The sequence below is a fragment of the Diorhabda carinulata genome, chromosome 2, assembly GCF_026250575.1.
Source record: "Diorhabda carinulata isolate Delta chromosome 2, icDioCari1.1, whole genome shotgun sequence".
NCBI lineage: Eukaryota > Metazoa > Arthropoda > Insecta > Coleoptera > Chrysomelidae > Diorhabda > Diorhabda carinulata.
In genome coordinates, this window is record NC_079461.1 from 2430082 (window position 1) to 2447811 (window position 17730).

The 17730-nt window shown below is 33.1% G+C and overlaps 1 protein-coding gene across 2 annotated transcripts in view; it reads left to right on the forward strand.

The window, feature by feature from the left end:
* The window catches only part of LOC130903630 (carboxyl-terminal PDZ ligand of neuronal nitric oxide synthase protein), a 92651-nt gene that overhangs the window by 38847 nt on the left and 36074 nt on the right, over positions 1-17730 (forward strand). For both annotated transcript variants that reach the window (XM_057815855.1, XM_057815854.1), the window contains exons 3-5: positions 13731-13802; positions 14687-14779; positions 15433-15597. In XM_057815855.1, the coding sequence (XP_057671838.1) occupies positions 13731-13802; positions 14687-14779; positions 15433-15597 (330 nt within the window). The remainder of the gene's footprint in view (positions 1-13730; positions 13803-14686; positions 14780-15432; positions 15598-17730) is intronic.

The window sequence follows — 17730 nt, forward strand, 5'->3', positions numbered from 1 at the left end:
TTTTACTACACTCAATTTAACTTTGTGTGAATTTAAATTCAATTTAAAATAAGTTTTATTAGACACAGAATCTAACTATGGTTACCATGTAGAAAAATTGTCGCGGGTTCAATTATGAAATGTTTTTTTGTCGTTTTATAATGGGATTTAAGATCGAACTAATTTGATTCTACAAAGTTATTTGTACGTGTGTATAACCAAATAATAAATAAAATTAATGAGGAATGTAATGAAACTAGAAGTTTGTTTCTGGAAAGCGATTTAATCTCGTGTTTTATTTTTAAAACCAGCTTCCCATGTCAAAAAAACGATTTTTTTGCAAAAAACAAAGTACGAAGATTAGCCAAACGAGAGGAAAGTGTGTTAGTATTCAGAGACGGTGATAAAATGTATCCTCTACCCATTACCGTTGATGGAATGTCTTTTTTTTTTCTACAAAGGGTCTTGAAACTTGGGAAAAGTCAATGAATCATTTCAAAGGAAACGTGTCTCCTATCTTATCTTTGTTAAGTTACTTGTTCAAGAGATTTTGTATTTTGTATTTTGTTTGTTTTCACTTCCATTTAAAAATTGATTATAAAATATTTAATAGAGATAATCATGATTTTTTTAGAAACAAACACAGAGTGTCTCACGACGAGTTAAAAACTATCTGTATTTGGCAAAATACTTATAGTAAAATCATGAAAATTTCTACGTTTGGGTTTTCGGTTATGATCTTTTTAACTAAAATATTTTCAATGATGGCCGACTTCCGGTAGAACCGGAAGTCGACTGTAACTTTGTTATTTTTAATGGAACACCCTGTATATTAATTCATTTTTGAAATTTATATAAAATTTGTCTGAAGACTTTTTTAGAAAAATGCATACGTTATGAGTTATTAATTTTTTTGTAAAAAATTTGACAGTTTGTACGCCCTTATAAATTATTTTTTTACGACGATACCCTTAAAGATAAGAAAATGTTTTTTATATGGTTGCTTTTAGCAAGGTCAAACGTATTTGAAACTATGTTGAAAAATTTTTCATGTTATACAGGGTGTGTATAAAAATAGTTTAAAGCTTAACTTCAAAACTATCAATTTTTTTGATTTTTTTAAACAGAACCACCCGTTTTTTTCCATTTTAATGCATTCAGGGGACAAAATAAGGCAAATTCATGTATATTTTCCTATACCTAAACCCTACCGTTATCCAGATATTAAATGTTTTCTGTAAATTTTATTTTGACCCATACTAGCATTAAGAAATAAAAAAATGTTTTTCTTTATCTTGTCAAGGTCTGTAAAAAAAATCAAAACAAATTGTATTTACTAATCCTATTCCAACTTTTAGTCGTTTCCGATATATTAGATGTTTTAAATTATTATCGTATTTTTGAACAAGTTTTGATTTTTTAAGTATACTTTTAGTAGGCTTTGTAATAAATGACACTTATTTAACTGTCATTAGTCAAATGTTGATACTTTCGAAAATTGTTAAAATGGCTCGTTCTCAATTCAATAACGAATAATTTAGGCCAAGCCTGAATCTCTAAAAATTCACAGAAAACATTTCTTAACTATAGATATTTTGGGTAATTATACACTTTCACGGTCACCTGGTTTTTTGGCTCTAGAAAATCGAAAAATGGATGGATTTTAATGATCTTGGTCTCAAAATGTTCCATTTTACGGCGGATTTATAAAAAAAATTAGTAGAAATAGCTGGAATGAAAATTTCTCATAGTTTTACTGTTTTAAATCGTAAAAAAAACGGTTTTGCAAAATAATCCTTTACAAAAAATTATCTCATTATCAGATAAAGTTCTTATATTTTTTTTGTATTCTACATAAATTAATAAACAATTTAAAAAAAAATCCAAAAAGGATGATTTTTTCAGTTTTTATAGCTTAAAATGAAATCGATGAAAAACAATCAATTTTCGTTAATAGTTTCGTACTAGATTCTTCAATGTTAATAGTTTTTGGACCATTAAAAATCGAATAATAGATAAATTTTATAATTTTGGTCTCAAAATGTTCCATTTTACGACGAATTTATGAAAAACACGGGGGTAGTGGCTGAATTTGCGGTTTTTATTAGTTTTAAACCTTAAATAGTAGAAAAACTTTTTTTTTTTTCAAAATATTCATTTTTTTATGTAAATTGCGAAAAAAAATATACGAACTTGATTCCACGACGTCAGAAACAGTTACGAAGGATTATATGTAGAAAGTCATTTTTTTTGCATTTAAAGTCATGAAACTGTAAAAAAAATTTATTTTTTTTATAAATCCGCCGTAAAATGGAACATTTTGAGACCAAGATCATTAAAATCCATCCATTTTTCGATTTTCTAGAGCCAACCTAACCTAACCTAACCTAACCTAACCAAAAAATCAGGTGACCGCGAAAGTGTATAATTACCATAATTTTTTGTAAAGGATTATTTTGCAAAACCGTTTTTTTTACGATTTAAAACAGTAAAACTATGAGAAATTTTCATTCCAGCTATTTCTACTAATTTTTTTTATAAATCCGCCGTAAAATGGAACATTTTGAGACCAAGATCATTAAAATCCATCCATTTTTCGATTTTCTAGAGCCAACCTAACCTAACCTAACCTAACCTAACCTAACCAAAAAATCAGGTGACCGCGAAAGTGTATAATTACCATAATTTTTTGTAAAGGATTATTTTGCAAAACCGTTTTTTTTACGATTTAAAACAGTAAAACTATGAGAAATTTTCATTCCAGCTATTTCTACTAATTTTTTTTATAAATCCGCCGTAAAATGGAACATTTTGAGACCAAGATCATTAAAATCCATCCATTTTTCGATTTTCTAGAGCCAACCTAACCTAACCTAACCTAACCTAACCAAAAAATCAGGTGACCGCGAAAGTGTATAATTACCATAATTTTTTGTAAAGGATTATTTTGCAAAACCGTTTTTTTTACGATTTAAAACAGTAAAACTATGAGAAATTTTCATTCCAGCTATTTCTACTAATTTTTTTTATAAATCCGCCGTAAAATGGAACATTTTGAGACCAAGATCATTAAAATCCATCCATTTTTCGATTTTCTAGAGCCAACCTAACCTAACCTAACCTAACCTAACCTAACCAAAAAACCAGGTGACCGCGAAAGTGTATAATTACCATAATTTTTTGTAAAGGATTATTTTGCAAAACCGTTTTTTTTACGATTTAAAACAGTAAAACTATGAGAAATTTTCATTCCAGCTATTTCTACTAATTTTTTTTATAAATCCGCCGTAAAATGGAACATTTTGAGACCAAGATCATTAAAATCCACCCATTTTTCGATTTTCTAGAGCCAAAAAACCAGGTGACCGTTAAATATTTTGTCGTCGTGGGACACCCTGTATAGATAAGAATATTGTAAAAGAAAACTACAGTTTTTCATTATTACACATTTGAATTTTTGATTCATCGTATTTTTTATTTATTATTATTATTTCGGTTCACAATTTTGATATTCTCTGTGCTAATTTCAACAACAAATATTCGTTTGTTTGGTTATATTCGTTCTTCAGGATATTCCAGAGATGTGCAATGGAGAAAGGACACTACTTTCGAACTTCCCTGTCCAATTTGTCCCACAACTATATCGGGTTGAGGTCGAACGACTCTAACAGCCATATCATTACTTTCAGTACAATTTTCTTCTGTAATTCTTTCAAATACTCTTTATACAGCTTCAAGAAATGCTTGGGATCGTTGGCATGCTGGAAGATAAGGCGCTAGCCAAAACGTATCACACTTTCTCATAATATTTGTAAGGTCTTCCTTTCTGCAATATCACTTCAATATTCACCAGGTCTCCAGTTGCCCAAACTTTGACGATTCATCTTCATAGAACTCTCTTCCACTTTTCATACGTCCAATTTTTATGTTCTTTAGTCCACTGCAAACTATCAAAGGCCAGTTTCTGTCAATCTCCTTTTCGCTGTAAAAGTTCTCAAAGGCAGATCCCTTCTTGGTTTCACCCAGTTTAAAACTTACAAGTCTGAATTTGCGAGATTTCTTGGTCCAAAAAGTATAAATAACAGCGCGTGTTTGCGTATTCGCAGTACTAACTAGGACTAAACTACAATCATAAACACAAAAAAAATTATTCACAGTTAAAGCATAATAAACAAATCAGCCCATACTTGCAAGTATTAACATAAATATAAAGTATACAAATAATTTGAGGCAATTTCCTTCAATTGAAAGTTGAAGAGAATCATTGCTTTTGATTGGTCGTTTTCGAGATAAAATTAATTGAAGATCGAATCTTTACGGGATCTAAAAGATTTCGAAAACTTCATGGAAGGAAAATACTCAGTTTGTTTATCTTAATAGTTTCGACCCACACTGTTTAGGTTATGAAAGCGATGGGACAACAAAACTACTACACATTCGTTTGGAGGAAGATAACAATAATTGAGTGTATTATTCGGACAATTTTTATTGAGATCATTCCAATAGGAACAATTCACCCTTTTAATGTAATTCTATCATTTAAAAAAAATTAAATGACAACTATTATACACTCGTGGACAAAAATAACGCACCACCATCATTTTTGAAAATTATTCTTTGGTATAATAAATTTATAATAATATTTAAATTGTTTAAATTTCTTTTCAATCATTTAGACGCAACAATAAGAGATGTGTAGTAATTTTGAGTGGTTTTTAATCAATAAAAAAAAAATAAAAACATTGCAACTGAACCAAATTTCCAATTTCCAATTCTTGAGGTATGTTATCATGCATTAAATGAAAATCATCACCAATAAATGGCCCAAACGGATTTTCAGGAATATCAGTTATGTATCTTGCTGCTTTAAGGGCAGGTCTAGGAAGAGACACTTATTCTGTGTAGTCATCAAAACAAATTCCTCCCCAAGACATGATAGACCCTCCTTGGAACAGATAGAACACTGCGCAAATCTTTCTTTTCGCCGTCTTCTAATTTGATTACGTCTACCTGGACCTCTTAGATTGATTCTTGTATCATCCGTAAATAAAACTTGGCACCAATTTTCTAAATACCAATCTAAATGTTGCGTTTCAAATCTTATTCAAGCAACACGATACTGCCTGGTTAACAAAGGTACTTGGAGAGGTCTTCTGCTGTGTAGACGGTGTCGTCTTATTGATCTATCAGAGATATTTACATTTCGGACTTCTCGTAAAAGGCCGTTGAGCTCGACACTTGTAATTGAGCGATTTAATTACAAGAAACGAGGAGTTACAACTGGAGGACGTCCTTGTCCAGGACTCCTAGAATGTAAACCGGTCTCTCGAAACGGATTTTCAAGAATGTCAGTTATGTATCTTGCTGCTTTAAGGGCGGATCTAGGAAGAGAGACTTATTCTGTGCGGGCATCAAAACAAATTCCTCTCCAAGACATGATAGACCCTCCTTGGAACGTATACAACACTGCGCAAATCTTTCTCTTCGCCGTCTTCTAATTTGATTACCTCTACCTGGACCTCTTAGATCGATTCTTGTATCATCAGTAAATAAAACTTGGCAACAATTTTCTAAATTCCAATCTAATTTTGCCTTTAAAATCTTAGTCTAGCAACACGATACTGCCTGATTAGCAAAGGTACTTGGAGAGGTCTTCTGCTGTGTAGACGGTGTCGTCTTATTGATCTATCAGAGATATTTACATTTCGGACTTCTCGTAAAAGGCCGTTGAGCTCGACACTTGTAATTGAGCGATTTAATTACAAGAAACGAGGAGTTACAACTGGAGGACGTCCTTGTCCAGGACTCCTAGAATGTAAACCGGTCTCTCGAAATCTTTGCAAACTTTGTCTTTGTGCAACTAACTCGGCTATTGTTTCAGTTTCGCGTTTACTTAACTGCCTAACTCTAGTCATTTTTTGTTTAACTAGTCTCGACTTTAACACACCTTGATTGAGTTAAATTACTGCTGGCCACAAGTTGATACAACGATAGAATGAAAGAAACATTAATATATGCATAAAATTAATTTATCGCTAACCTTTAAGATACTTAAACTTTTTGTGATAGAAAAAAAGAAACCCACAAGATTAACATTTTAGGTTCTGATATTGAAATAAAGGGTGGTGCGTTATTTATGGCTACGAGTTTATAATAAATATCAAAGCAACAGTTTTAAGTTAAGCTACTTAATTCATTGAAGTCATCATGTCATCAAAAATAATATTTTCTACTTGTAACAAACAAAAAAGTTCGGAATTAACTCTATTCCTATATTGATTAAGTTAAAATTCTACACGACAGAATACGAAATGAAGACTGGTGCTTTCACAATCTCAAATCACGTACTTAAATCATTTAATTATTTTTAAACAATTAAATGTATCATGTCGTACAGCTCAAACAGAGGTTTTACTATGACAAGCTGTCGACTGTTGTCATATCTCGCGGACGAAACCCGAAAGATGAGTTTTAACATCGTTGCTGCCAGATCTAAGGCAGTTATATTTCATGGAGCTGAAGCTAGTGCCCATAAGAAAAAGTTGAGTGCAGAAAATCCAATGAGCCATAGCTAAAATTTGTTAGGATCACAATGGTATTGATTAGACAGTATCGATTGACCAAACTTAATTTCATCTCAATTTTAGTCATCGCTTTAACAGCTAGAGACGATGAAAAAAGTTGAAAACACGTTCATAGCTCCTCGAGTATCTTCCGGTATCAATATCAATATCGAAAAAAAAAATTATATCTCGCAGAAACAATCTTCACGGAATATTTGAGAATATTATTACCTGCTTAGCGTATTTAGAAATAATTCCACATCACTAAAAGTCTTATCAACCAAGTTGTCTAATCATTATTACTGTAATTGTTTATGCGTTGGATTTATCGCGTTCGATTAATTTTTGTGGCCGCTAGTTTCAGCTTCAAACTTTCGAAACGAAACTGCATCTAATGATCACGAAATCACAGATTCACCTGGGGATTCATTAGATTCAAACGAATCTTTGGTTTCTATGTAGAAGGACGTAGCTTAAGGTAATGAAGTCCAAACATAGGAGTCAATCTGTCCTACTCGAAGAGCTGAACTGACTGATATGACCTGCATACTTACAGCACATTGTCACATCAATTATCTTATGCGGAATACGGTTTCCTAGAGCTTTAGCCAAGAAGCTACTTAATGATGATAACGTCATTGGAGATGTTTGCCTTGTCTAAGACCGTTTCTTCTTCAATTCGGCTCAATAATTTGAAAGCCTTGTAATAATTTAAACCTTCTCCTGGTAGTAGATGTAAATCACTTCTTGTGATTCCCAGAAAATTACAGCAGATATGACAGTCTAAATCTATTTTTCCAACCGTTACTTTTGTGTACCAGTAAATCCACGTTTCGTCAACTTTCACAAAATAACGCAGAGATGCTTAAACAGCGTCGTGGTATCACGGTTAAGCTTGTTGACCAGAGTGAGCGACATCCATCGTGCTGACGGCTCTCTCGTTGCCGAAAGTTTTTTTGAAATCTTGATAACATTCAATGCACGATCTCCCAATAGAAGATCCTGGACTTTCGTCCCGTTATCCTCCGAGGTAGTCGTTTTTGGTGTACCAGGACAGATTATCAAAGACTTGAAACTTGTTAAAACCAATTTTTTACTTTCGCTACGTGATTTCTTGCTATTTTTCTAATATAAAATCTTTGTTGTGAACATGTTGGCCTGTGTACTATCAACAGTATTCGACTTTGTATTTGACTTTTTGTGCGTTGGTTTTTCCTTTTTCAATAATGTATGTTAAGTTACAGAAACACGTGTATTAATTAGTTTTCTGGATCATTATTCCACACCGTAAATTTATATTATATTAAATCTAGAACGTATTCAGTGAGTCTGAAAATAATCTGGTTAAAAATTAATTTTCATTGAATATGATAAATATACGACCGAGTTTCCACACAAATAAGCGTTTCTACCTCTTCATCTTCGGCGATAATTCTAATTGAATTTCGAGAGAAGCTCTGAATAGTAAAATGTATTTCGTCCTGATTATATAAAGCGATAATATACACATCGCTTGAATCGCACCTTCTGTCAATTTATTTCGAAAAGGGTTTCGTCTAGTTGTTTTATTAATGAGGTTATACAAAATGCAATTATTAGAGGGCTTTCGAAATTAAGGGCTCGGCATTTGTGAGTATATACAAGGAAACCCCACTGAAATTTAAACACGATACTCCAGCCGACACGCCGAGAATCGTTTCTGTCCTTTTCTACAAATTACATTAGCTCTTAATGGAATAAATGTTTATATATATTTAAAACGAGTTTGCTAACTTTTCAAATAAGATGGATCAATTATTGAATATATTCACAATCGTTATTTCCATCAAATCAGACCCGTAGTTTTGTTTTGATTACTTGAGGAACCGTATCCGCGGAAACAATGACTTTAGAGTGAAAACATGTATATTGGTAGCAATAGTTTTGAGCATATGGAAGAACATAAATTTACGCGGATGATTATGTCTTGTTAACAAAAAGAAGATACAAGACTCAAGATCATACAAAAGTACAGATGGTGAGACTAATCATTATTGTGAATGTGATAAAACAGAAAAGGAAAGATGATGAATAGGGAAAAGAAAAAGAAACGCAACTACAAGCTACTGTTGAAGGTGAAGATATTGGTATAAAAGTTACAAATAATAATGAATTCTTACAAAACTTACAAAAATGATTAGAAGCCATACTATAGATCGCATTGATCGAATGTTTATTTAGAATATTTTGTACAACAGCTGCTGATTTCCTTCCTATTTGTATAGTAGAAGACGTATGTCTAAACCCATATCTCGCGTACTTTCCGAGATTTTCCATTTATTGCATTGCCAATTTATTATAAAAAAAAATGTCGATTCTTCACATTCAGAAAGAAATCACGTAGCGAAATGACAGTAAAAAATTGGTTTTAACAAGTTTCAATGTGGTCTTTGATAAGCTGTCCTGGTACACCAAAAACGACTACCTCGGAGGATAACGGGACGAAAGTCCAGGATCTTCTATTGGGAGATCGTGCATTGAATGTTATCATGATTTCAAAAAAACTTTCGGCAACGGGAGCTTAACCGTGATACCACTTCAGATTTGTTTCCGACGCTGTTTATGCCTCTCTGCGTTATTTTGTAAAAGTTGACGAAACATGGATTTACTGGTACACAAAAGTAACGGTTGGAAAAATAGATTTAGACTGTCATATCTGCTGTAATTTTCTGGGAATCACAAGAAGTGATTTACATCTACTACCAGGAGAAGGTTTAAATTATTACAAGGCTTTCAAATTATTGAGCCGAATTGAAGAAGAAACGGTCTTAGACAAGGCAAACATCTCCAATGACGTTATCATCATTAAAGCAGCTTCTTGGCTAAAGCTCTAGGAAACCGTATTCCGCATAAGATAATTGATGTGACAATGTGCTGTAAGTATGCAGGTCATATCAGTCAGTTCAGCTCTTCGAGTAGGACAGATTGACTTCTATGTTTGGACTTCATTACCTTAAGCTACGTCCTTCTACATAGAAACCAAAGAATCGTTTGAATCTAATGAATCCCCAGGTGAATCTGTGATTTCGTGATCATTAGATGCAGTTTCGTTTCGAAAGTTTGAAGCTGAAACTAGCGGCCACAAAAATTAATCGAACGCGATAAATCCAACGCATAAACAATTACAGTAATAATGATTAGACAACTTGGTTGATAAAACTTTTAGTGATGTGGAATTATTTCTAAATACGCTAAGCAGGTAATAATATTCTCAAATATTCCGTGAAGATTGTTTCTGCGAGATATAATTTTTTTTTTCGATAAATACATGTCTGATGTTGATACCGGAAGATACTCGAGGAGCTATGAGCGTGTTTTCAACTTTTTTCATCGTCTCCAACTGTTAAAGCGATGACTAAAATTGAGATGAAATTAAGTTTGGTCAATCGATACTGTCTAATCAATACCATTGTGATCCTAACAAATTTTAGCTATGGCTCATTGGATTTTCTGCACTCAACTTTTTCTTATGGGAACTAGCTTCAGCTCCATGAAATATAACTGCCTTAGATCTGGCAGCAACGATGTTAAAACTCATCTTTCGGGTTTCGTCTGCGAGATATGACAACAATCGACAGCTTGTTATAGTAAAACCTCTGTTTGAGCTGTACGACATGATACATTTAATTGTTTAAAAATAATTAAATGATTTAAGTACGTGATTTGAGGCTGTGAAAGCATCAGTCTTCATTTCGTATTCTGTCGTGTAGAGTTTTAACTTTAACTTTATCAATATTTTTGTTTGTTTAGATTTAGACTGTAATATCTGCTGTAAAGTGATAGACCACATTTTCTGGGAATCACAAGAAATGATCTACATGTAGCACCTGGAGGAGGTCAAAACTTTCGAATTATTGAATCGAATTGAAGAAAAAACGGCCTTAGTTGACTAAGAAAAAAGTTCCGCACAAATTATTAGAATTGAGATACAAACTACTGCATCATCTCCTGTATTCCACAGATTTGGTTCTGTACGACTTTAGCTAGGCAGAAAATTCAGCCTAATAGTGGGGTCATGTTTCCACGGTAGCCTAATCAGCAAACAGGTTAAAGAAATTGATGTACGGAAACATTTTTAAAATGTATGTGATTAAAACATTAAAAATAACATGTCGTGTTCTTGTCTTCTTGTTAATTCATCAACAGTATATTATACAACTTTTTCAAATCAAAATAACACGAAATAAAAGAAGAATCAAGAAGATATTGTAGACGTAGGTACAACTAGATGTAATGGAGAGAGGTGTTAGGGACTGGTAGGCGAAGAAACCAAAGAATGTGTCATATATATAACACAAAGACTGTTTTAACTGTCTATAACAATTAATATTGTTCAATTCGATCACGAGATATTAATTATAATGCTTGTTATAGAATGTAAATACATGCAAAACACAAAAGAAACAACTATGTTTTAATAATAACGTTGAAATTAATTCCAGAATTCTAATTGGGAATTGGAAATTAAATGCCAGCGCCAGAGTGGCCAAAGTTCAAACTTATTATATGTACATCATCATCAAATGTTTCCAATTAACTATTTAGTTGTAAATTTAGTTAGAGAGTGTTCGGTACGCTTTAATATATGAAGGTTGATTGTTCAATAAAAAATGTATTTTACTGTAAATAGTTTCAAATATCTGTGGTCAATAATAAGCTACAGGGTTGGATGCATAGACGAAGAAGATTGCTTAGATTTCCCTGCATTGTGAAGAGAATTAATCGGTTGATTGTGGAAGAGTACAGAGAAAAAGAAGTAGAGGTTTATCGCCTATGAAATGGTCTGATCAAATCTGACAAGTCACAGGAAGGACACAATTAAAAAAAGAAAAACAGAACGAGCAGATATAGAATTACAATTAACATCGAATCGGACATCATCAAAATCCTGTTAAACGTAATACTGATTTGAATGAAATTACTCCACAATACAAACATTACAATATTTTTATTGACATCAATTTCCAGTTATTTTTTTCGCAACTGCTCCATCAGTGCGACCGAGAAGTATGTTTAAGGATCAATCATTCGCATTGCAGCAAATTAGGTCCAGCTCTTCAAGTAAGTGACAAATGACAACCTACCTTCCTTCCTTGTTTACACAGCTTAATAGCCGCCTGGGGAAAGTGCAGAATGATCAAAGATCTTGTAAAATAACATCTCGTTCTCTCGCCACTTACAATAATATAAAAGGGTAAGTTGGATTGAGGATTATACCAGCTCCGATTCGTATATCCCTAGTTTTAGAACAGCAGAAAAAACGATTATATCTGTAGTTTATCTCGATCCAACCCTGTAAAACATCACTAGTCCCATTTACAAAAATAAATAAAATTATTTTCCTAAAAAGACAGTGTTAAATACAATCATCTCAGAAATATTTTTAAATCAGAAAAACGGATTTTATTTATTTCAAAGTTCATGAAAGCTCTAAAAAAGGACGTTTCCAAGTTCATTAATTTTCCAGAGTAAATCGTAATAATCTGCAGTACGGTCGAATTAATATCTCGTTTAGGTTTAAGAGTTTTCTTAAGAACGTAAGCTCGATGGAAAAATTTTATGCATTTATTTTCATTCCTTCTAGATTTAGTACTAAAAATAAATCATAATATTCCCGAGATCAGGACCGTCTTAAGATCATTCCGAAATATTAATAAATGAATAAATAGCAAAAAGGAAACGTAAGAAAATTTTGCCCGGGCACCTACATTGAAAACAGTGGGATGCTTTGTGGTAGCAGCCCAAAGCGCCTTTGGAAATCGCTTCAATTTAATTTAATTGTTACTATTCCGCATTGGGAATCAATTTTTATATGGGTCACTACGTTTAAACAACATGCAAGTGCAAAAAAACTAAGAACCGGATACTCCCGGCCCGTAAGATCATTGAAGCAGTGATTGCTAAAATTTTGCGATCACCACGGTATTTTGCCCGCAATCACGCGTTTATACGTTGACTTTCCAATCTTACAATTCTGGAAGGAAGGTGTATGAGGTTCCTCTAGATGTCGTTCTGTCGTTTTTGATGACGCTATTATTTATTTACTGATGAAGCTAATTTGTGTGTATGTATGAACAAGTAAACAAGCAAAACATGCGTTACTGGGCTGAGGCTAACTTCCTAGAATTGCAGCGGTGGTTTACTGAAGAAAAATGTAAGCATAGTATATGATGAATCTCAACAAGACCTCTTCCTAACCAGTGGCTATGTGTAGTTGCAGGTCTGATCTCCTTCGAATATACACACTGATTACGACGACTGCCCAACCGCGATGACAAGGTTGTGTAGCCTGTTGGGCTAACCTAAAAGATCTTCTGGCATAACCTAGGGGGAGAGGAAGGAGGCTACGCGCGAAACTGCGACGCGAACACGATGAGGACCTGTTGAAATGACAAGTGGTGGTGGATTTCCCTATTTAGCATCTTTAGTATTTTCACAATTACACCGAAAAACACTTAATTATTAAATAAAAAGCCAACCCTGTACTATATCCTTTTTTTTTTATAAAGCTACTCCTCAATTCGAGCGTCTAATTCGAAAGAGGTTAGAGTCATAATCTGGGTTAAGTTTTAAAATAAATTTTCGACTAGAAAAAACAGAATTTTATACAACAGAATAATCGCAAATTAATGAATAATTCATAATTCAAAATCAACCGATTAAATTTCATTGTGAATGACATTACTCATGCATACACTGAGAAAAATATCAAACTCTAAACTAATCAAGATTAATAATTTTTTTTGTTTAATACAAATGTTTAATTTTCATTTCAATCCACAATAATTTGAGTCCAATCAAGTTCCAATTCTTTGAGGAAATTTTATTTACGGAATTGTGGACAATGAGTATAATCTGATCATATTGTCAACACGCTTTTATTAGCTTCACCTGTATGAGAATTCGTTTGTGATCTTGTTTGTAACTCTCCTTTGTGATTTATTGCTGTTAGTATATCCCACCCACTTTAATTGCGTTCGTTAGCCGAGCGAGCTAAGACATCAACCTCCGGATTCACCAGTCGTAGGTTCAAATCACGTGCAAACTGTAGAAATCACTGCAAATTTTTTCGCACATAAATAGATGTTCTTTTTATTAAAAACTGCATATAAAAATGATAAATTAATATTTTGTCCGTTTTTATTTCAGTACATCGGTATGCTGGATGTACCAAGGCCTACTAGTAAAGTTGAAATTGTGGCAGCAATGCGGCGAATTCGAGTAAGCAATTGAAATAATATTTGATTATATCTTACTTCAAACACCTTGGTTGTCTTGACTAATATCGAAACGATGTAGTTGACGACGATAACACAAACAATTCTTCCAAAACAAAGAAATAGAGAGAGAACTGGATAACGCAAAGGATCCCATTGTGGCCAAGGAGAAGGAGCAGGCCGAGAAAAACTTGGAGAAACGAAATATTTTAGGACATAAGAGCACTCAATATAGAAAACTGGAGAACAAAATGCCGGAACCAAAAAGAATGGAAAATAATAACAAAAGCGGCAAAAACAAACGACAAACTATAAAGAGAATAAAAATTAGAAAACGAGGAATAATCCACCTCAAAAAAAAAGGATTTAAAGCGCTAAAAGCGATAGCTATAATCCACATGGGATTGAAAGGCTTGATGATGATGATGATGATGATGAAGTTCCATTATTTCTTTCTTCTCAAACCATGTTTGAGTTCAGATTCTTTGGTTAGGTTTGGTAATCTGGACCACAAATGGAACCCCGCCTCCACGCTCCCCGGATCCCCTTTGAACAAGAACAAATCCGGGGAAAACCCTACGGATGGCACCACTAGTAAAGAGAAATATACGATCGGGTGCTTTTACAAGAAATTTATTGTAAAATTGTAGAAGTTTTGGATTTTTTAGTCGATGGTTTTCGGACTGGCATTTTAGGAACGCTTGATGTCCCGAATAACTCAATTTAATGGATGTTCTGATGAATATTCTGGATATTTTTCAGCAACGAGTCATTCGAGACATTTTTACATCTCTGTGTGTTATTATTTTCTTGTATTTAACGAAAAAACTTTCACAAAAAGCACAATAAATCGCTATAAATAAAACAGTTTGATCCTTTTTTTTTCAGTACGAGTTTAAAGCCAAAGGGATCAAGAAAAAGAAGGTGACAATAGAAGTTTCCGTAGACGGGGTAAAAGTGACACTCAGGAAAAAAAGAAAGGTACGTAGTGTTAAAACGCCAATTTCTAACTTTTACTCCAAAGAGCGGAAACACGATTTTGCTTTTATCGTTTGCTTCCGCTTTGAGAGTTACAAGTTTCAGTTGGAATTGATGTCGAATTAGATTCTCGGTCTGGATGTCGATAAATTCGTTGTTTTACGTGGTCAGCAGTCAATATAATTTCGTCAAATTAACCGAATCTTTTTGTTGAGTGAGCGAAGTCGTTAAATCTAAAGGCCGTATGACCAATTGTATTTCGAAGCTACCAATATCAATTTGAAAAGGGTGAAATTTAAACTCGGTTATTGTAGTATTTAGAGGATTTTTGACAAATACTAAAGCTGCTCTGCAATTTTTATATTTCTGAAGCCTGCTGAGAAATGCTTCAAATTTCAACAGGGTTGGAAAGTGGGAAAGTGTTTTTTTTTTCAGAATCCTGATCGAAATGGATAATTTCTTCTCCAATCATCAGAAAAATTAAGTTTTCTTTTTTTACCTATCTTTCAACTTGAAGAAATAAGTTCACATGTTTTCGATTTATAGAAGATGTAATTTTGTTATTTTTGAATGAAAATATCGTTGCACCTCACGTAAAAATATAGAAAAAAAATGTTGTCAGTGTGTAAATTTGATACAACCAATTTTTGTTACAGAGAAAAAACTGGTTGGACGATGGAAAATCGGTCATCCTCAATCATCCGATTTATAGAGTTTTTTACGTGTCCCACGATTCTCAAGATCTCAAAATATTTAGTTATATAGCCAGAGACGGATCCTCTAACGTATTCAAATGTGCTGTTTTCAAATCTAGTAAAAAGGTAAGGATTTTTGGATATTTTGATAACGAACTAATCCTTTCCCGTTAAGTCAAACCTCTGATAAAGAATAAACCATTCATAACTCGTTAAATGTTAACGTTATTTCAAGAACAACTGACCTGAAATGGAACTGGGTGGGCCACGTGGCCAGAACAGACCAAAAATTTGAGTGAAGACCTAGAGAAGATTCCCATCCACCAACACCTTGGTTTAAAACTGGCTGTTTGTTATAAATATTGCTTTTAAAATAGTAACTGATTGGGATGGACAAGAGAATTTTTAAAAGTAACATAGCGATTGAAACACCATCAAATATATCGAAGCAAACAGTTGGAGCTCAAAGGTACCATGTCCAAGCAGTAAATTGCAATAATGGTGCTGGAGAGGAAATTGTGGAAAAAAAAAGGGAACGTCCGAAGTAAAAAGAAGTTAAGCGGAATATAGATGAGGTAGGAATGATTGATTAAAGAGAAGGTGCCAACTATTCAAGAAAATGGAGTAGAATAGTGAGAAGATCGAAGTCAATGATCGTGTAGATCTGAATTATATGGATAATAATCTACTGGGTCAGTTTTATGTTACTTCCCGATGTAAAATTATAGTTACCAAGGATCCTAGAAGACCTGTAGATCTAAATTATAAAAACATTAATCTACTGGATTGTTTTATGTGAAATTATGAGTTGTATTATTGTATTATTATTTCAACCCTCGTATATAACTGTTTTTTCATTGATACTTTTTATGGTGACTTTCAATTCCATTTAGTATTGATATTTTACATCAATTTATAACAAGATGAAATATCAGCTCTCTGCTTACAAAGAAACAAAAACACTGGAATGTTTTCGGGGAAAACTCACAAAAGAATATTAATTATAAGCCAAAGCGAAAAATGCTTTATTCATATAACAGTAATTAAATTCTGTTTTAAGATAATAAACCAGATGGTTTCGTAATCGAAAAGAACATTTGGATAACGGGTCGAATTTAAATTTTAATTCGATTTTACACTTAACATCTTTTGTTCGAAACAAACTCGCTTCTGTGGATCTGTTATCATTATCTTCAGCTATTTTTTTAATAGTCACGCTTAGATCTTGCACCACAAAATACGTGGACAATATTTTCGTGCTTGGTAGAGGTTGTGGGTACTTCACCTGCACGTTGTCAAACGGTGTAATCGTGAGTGTTAGTGTAGTGTAAACAGTGTGTTCAGTACGAATATCACCAACGGTTCCTCTTGTTAATCTAAGTCATGTCAAGTCAAAAACTTGAAACAAATGGAACCAATACCAACAAAAACATTATTCCTCATCATCTATTGGGTTTTCATGAAAAAAATGGCACGTGGAACAAGTTCATAGAGTAGTTAAGTTGTATGGATGTAATATTCTTACAATCAAAGTACTATCAAGTGAAGAAGATCATGAAGAAAGTGCTTGGACTAAATAAGGAAGATAGGGAATAAGGAATCCTTTTCCAAACATGTAGAAAGAGAAAATAAGGAATTAGAGGTGTGGATTTTCAAGACTTTTCTGGGGAAAAGAATACAAATGATAATAAGCTCAAAAAACTGTTAAAAAACTTCGTCCACTAGTGGAGATAACTGGTTTTCAGTGAATTCCAACCACCACGAGCTGTTTTTTCAAAAATTTACCGATGAATTTTCCGTATTTATTCACGCATACGAGTATAAACTGATAACTTGTTGGATAAATGAATAAATAATATTCAAAATGGCTCTGTACTCCTCAATTTCGCAGAGAAAAAACATAAAAACGCATATGATCTCCGTATATGGTTTCATGAATAAATCTTTGTCAAATATCATGAATCATTATTCGGTTTTGGGATACATAACGAATCTTATATATAAACCAGTAAAAATTGGAATTATGGTTTTTTGTTATACTTACTCATATTATAGTATTGGATGTTGTGTTCCGTGAAAATATTTATTACCACATAAATTCACCGCTTCATATATTTCCAACACTATAGATTTATTGCTAACCTACAGACCTACACGATAAAAATAGTTTGTTAGTCGTTGATGCTGCTAATAACTTATTTACAACTTTCGTACTGTAAGAAAGAACAGGTGCATAGAATAACGAACCCCGTAGAAACT